A 4,191-nucleotide genomic window follows, 5' to 3' on the forward strand; every position below is an offset into this window, starting at 1 on the left:
TTTATATAAATGAAAAATACATACAACGTTAACGGCTTAACAGAGCTAAACTAAAAATTGTTTTGGTTTGTATTCTTTGCCACTTCGCAATCTTTGTTTATACTCTCGAGCCGAAACTTCTCGATACCCAAGACTGTTTCCTTCTGCTTCAGGCAAGTACTAAAGTAATCTAGATGCAGTGACTTTACCAATAATATTCTACGGTCGTCCGGACTTGGAAATATTAAAAACACTAATTTTCACTGCCAATGGCGATGAAATAAAAAAATTTTACTCAACTAGGTTTCAGCATTTAATGGTTGGCTGCAGAGATTGGAGAAGAAGAAGAAGAAGAAGAAGAAGTCCAACAAGCCTTTGGAAGCATTTATTTATATTTAAAACCTTATACGATATTCCCTGAGCATTTATCTATATGTTAGTATTTTGTAAGATCGAGTTAATAAGCTCTCTCTTCCTTCGACCCAATTTTTAACAAACTATTTGCTAAAACAATGCGAACAATATTTCAGACGTCCGTCCTTTTACAAAGTACAATACATGCACGAATATCATATAGAATTGATTTTTTTTTTATTATTCAATTGCATTATTACATTACATTTATAATACTATTTACTGAGGTGTAGTGTAAAGGTATAAATTGTATTTACTGCTCTATACTGTTTACTTTGTGTGGAGTCAATGCGTAAAGACGAATGTCGTAAGCAATTCTTACGCTCTCAACTGTCGTGCATTAAATGAAAAAAATTGAAATTTGTGTTGACATTTAAAAGCATTCGTCGATTCGTCGAGAATCGTTTTGCAATCGAAAATTTTCATTATGCATTTAATACGAGTATGAGTATTGATTACGAAGCGAATACAGTAAAAATTCCTTATTCGCGGTTTCTTTATTCGCGGGTTAAAAAAATGCGATACAATTCCTCTATTCGCGGCTAAAAATTTCTTTATTCGCGGATTCTAATAAGTACATACATAAGAATAAACGGATTCTAATAGGTATCCAATCTAAATTCCGTATTCGCGGTTTCTTTATTCGCGGCACGTATCTCCCGCGGATAAGGTATTTTTACTATATATATAAAAAGTGATTTCGTATTGGAATGAATGAATGCATCTTTTTCTTGTCCCAAATTAATGCTTTCAAGATCTTTACTTGGATATAACTTCATCGATCTTGGTATAATTTAACTGGTCTTCTTCTTCTTATTCTTCTTCTTTTTCTCGCATTCGAAATATTTTATTCTTAAAATTTATTCAATTTATTGCTAGGGATTTATATGTAGACTCAATAAGCGTTTAACGCATACACACATTTACACATTTACATACCTGTTGGATAAATAATTATTGTAGTGGGACGATTTTTGTTCCCAGCCATAATGGTGGCTACAGTTTGTGCCGTCGGAAATGTTGTAGTTGTTGTTGATGTTGTAGTTGTTGTTGTTTTTGTTGTTGTTGTTGTTGTATCGCTGGTGATAATCGTGTTAATGTCAAGTTTGTTAGTTATCATTGAACTCGCATTCAGGTGGCGATGTAAAGTGTTGTTGATTGTCGTTACAGAATCAATATATTCCGTTACATCAACAGCATTAATAACATTATAATGCGAATTACGGCTGTTGTTGGTCGTCGCATTCATTGAAGCGATTGAGAGATCAATGCTTTGTGCAGTGTTTGCGCTTATATCGGTATTAGCTTTTAGTCTATAGTGTGCAGTGTAATCCTTTAATTGTGTTCTCACGTATGTCGTTAAAGTTTCATTGAATTTTCTTTTAAAATGATTGCGAACTTGATGCCGTTTATAAAAAACTTGTTCGCGTTGGCGCTGATACTCTTGCTGTTGCTGTTGCTGTTGCTGCTGCTGCTGCTGCTGCTGCTGCTCACGTTGCTCTTCTGTTTGCTTCTTATTCTTTTCTATAAAATCTTCTAAACGTTCTTTATGATTCTGTTTATAATTGTTTATGACCCGCGATGTTGTTGATGTTGTTGAAGGCAGCATTATTATTGTTATTGTTGTGGGCTTTATACAATTTATTTAACTTTTCTGTAATTGCATAGTCAATCTAACAAAACATTCTAATTGGGCCCACTCTTCTCTCAACCGCCTTTCTTCTTAAATGCATTTCCCTTTCATTATAAATTTTCTTGCTGCCATTTTTTTTTTTTTATAACAATCAATTCTATTTATTGTTATGTTTTTATTCGTTATTCACTAAATCATTTAATCTGCACTTAAAGTATTGTTTTGCTCACCTTTAAGAGAAAGGCATTAAAACCAAAGGAAAAAAAAAAAATGAAAAAACAAGTAAAAAAGTTATATTCAACGGACCCCGAATCTCACATACCCGCCACTATGGCTTTCGCATTCTACTCTCCAAATTCTTTCATATGATACCCATATCGCTGGTATTATTAAGAAAAAAATTAATCGCCACGCCTATCATAGTCATTCTAAAACTAACCCATTATTAAGCAGATAATATATCTTCATTTAATGAGTGTGCAAAATAACTTCCAAACGGTTCTGTCTTGTTCGCCTTATGATAAATAGACATAAAACTTCAAAAAACTGAAAAAAATAAAACTTAATTACTTATAACTTTGCGTGGGCATGGCCAATTGATTCCATTTTTGGATACCGCGATTAATTTTTTCGTAATACTATCAGCGATATGGGTATCAAATGAGAGAACTTGGGGAGTAGAATGCAAAAAACATAGCGGTGGGTGCACAAGATTCGGCCCCCGCCGAATATATATTTTTCTCACTTCTTGTTATTTTTATTAATTTAGTCAAGGAAATCAATAAAAAGACTATAGTGCTTTTAAAGGACTAGTATCGCCAAGACTATCGACTTTGATGAAAATTTTACCGCATTTGAGATTCGAACCCACGACCATTGAGTTGCTAGTCGAAATTTTTGAACTTGCAGTACATACAAAAAAGAATAAAGAATAACCTTAAGTCGATTGCGTGAACTCCTAGTTAAGCGTAAATAACTCTTTGATTAGAAAACATGTCATCAAATTCGGACTTTAATGTCGTTCTTATTAGAGACTTACGAATTTCACATCACTTTATTTATTTATTTTTTAACGCTTTTATTAAACATGGATAGAAAGAATTTGATTATGCGTATAACACTAAAAAGTTGTTTTGTAGTTTAGTCATACTAGTCCTCGACGTAAATGTCAATTATTTGATCCTCTTTACCTCCTCCTAAGGTCACCAAAGGCGTTATTGCATTAAATTAAAGATTAAGTTAAACGTTTCCTATCGAAGCTTAAGCGCTGCAAACTATGCTTACCCGCTACGAATCCCATTCGCATTTTCTGCAACAAGTTGAAAAATTATTTAAAGGATCAGTTGATCAAGGTCAAGGTTATTTAATATGTTAGTATCTACTTAATCGGTTGCTAATCTGCTAAAGATCGACTAAATATATATCATTACACATAGTTGGGTAATAGGCGTACGCCTACTGCCAACCTACGCTGGTCTCTTTATTTGCTTCCTCTTTCTCTTTGTTTTCTTTTTATTTTTCCTTTTTTCTGTTTTTCTCTTACTGATAGTATGAACTTTTTTAAGCCTTTAAAACTTTTCATCTTGATTACTTGTGAATGCCTCAAATTCGAATCAATATTAAGTTGACACTTTGTGTGTATAAATGAACTTATCCTGCGTCTTTTCCTTATATTGTATCAATTGAATTAAAAAAGTTTTTTACTTATTGCAAAAATCATTTATTGCGTTGATCATTTCTTAAGCGGATAATTTTCACCTTTTTAATTCCTTAATTCCTTAATTTAGCATAATTTTGAAATGGAATTAATTTAATTTGATTTGAAATGGAATTTTTTTTCTTAAATTTATTTTTATCATAAGTACGTATAATCTCCGCCTTATCTATACACGAATTGAAAAAAAAGAAATGGCGCGACGCACGCTATACTAACCTATAGTTATTCATGAAACGACTTTTTAAAATAAGGCATTATGGGGGCTGGGAAGTATCGATTGTATCGAAAAAGTGTGCCCTTGTCACAGTATAACAATTTTCATCGAAATGTTCACAAATTAATTCTGAATCGATTAGTATAAGAAAAGATCGCTCTGGTATGACCTATAGGTTAAACATAAATTTATGTTGAGACACATCAGTCGGACAGAGGGACAGAATCCTTTTGT

At 32.6% G+C, this 4,191-nt stretch overlaps 1 protein-coding gene across 5 annotated transcripts in view; it reads right to left on the reverse strand.

The window, feature by feature from the left end:
• LOC119643248 (putative uncharacterized protein DDB_G0282129) overlaps positions 1–4,191 on the reverse strand; it is a 12,624-nt gene that overhangs the window by 3,237 nt on the left and 5,196 nt on the right. For 3 of the 5 annotated variants that reach the window (XM_038042616.1, XM_038042610.1, XM_038042603.1), the window contains exon 2: positions 1,333–2,256. In XM_038042616.1, the coding sequence (XP_037898544.1) occupies positions 1,333–2,002 (670 nt within the window). In that variant the 5' untranslated portion in view covers positions 2,003–2,256. Of the gene's footprint in view, positions 1–1,332; positions 2,257–3,310; positions 3,336–4,191 lie in introns of all 5 variants that reach the window. The other 2 variants (XM_038042596.1, XM_038042622.1) reach the window with 1 other exon arrangement.

This window comes from Glossina fuscipes, unplaced genomic scaffold (assembly GCF_014805625.2).
Source record: "Glossina fuscipes isolate IAEA_lab_2018 unplaced genomic scaffold, Yale_Gfus_2 0, whole genome shotgun sequence".
Classification (NCBI taxonomy): Eukaryota; Metazoa; Arthropoda; class Insecta; order Diptera; family Glossinidae; genus Glossina; species Glossina fuscipes.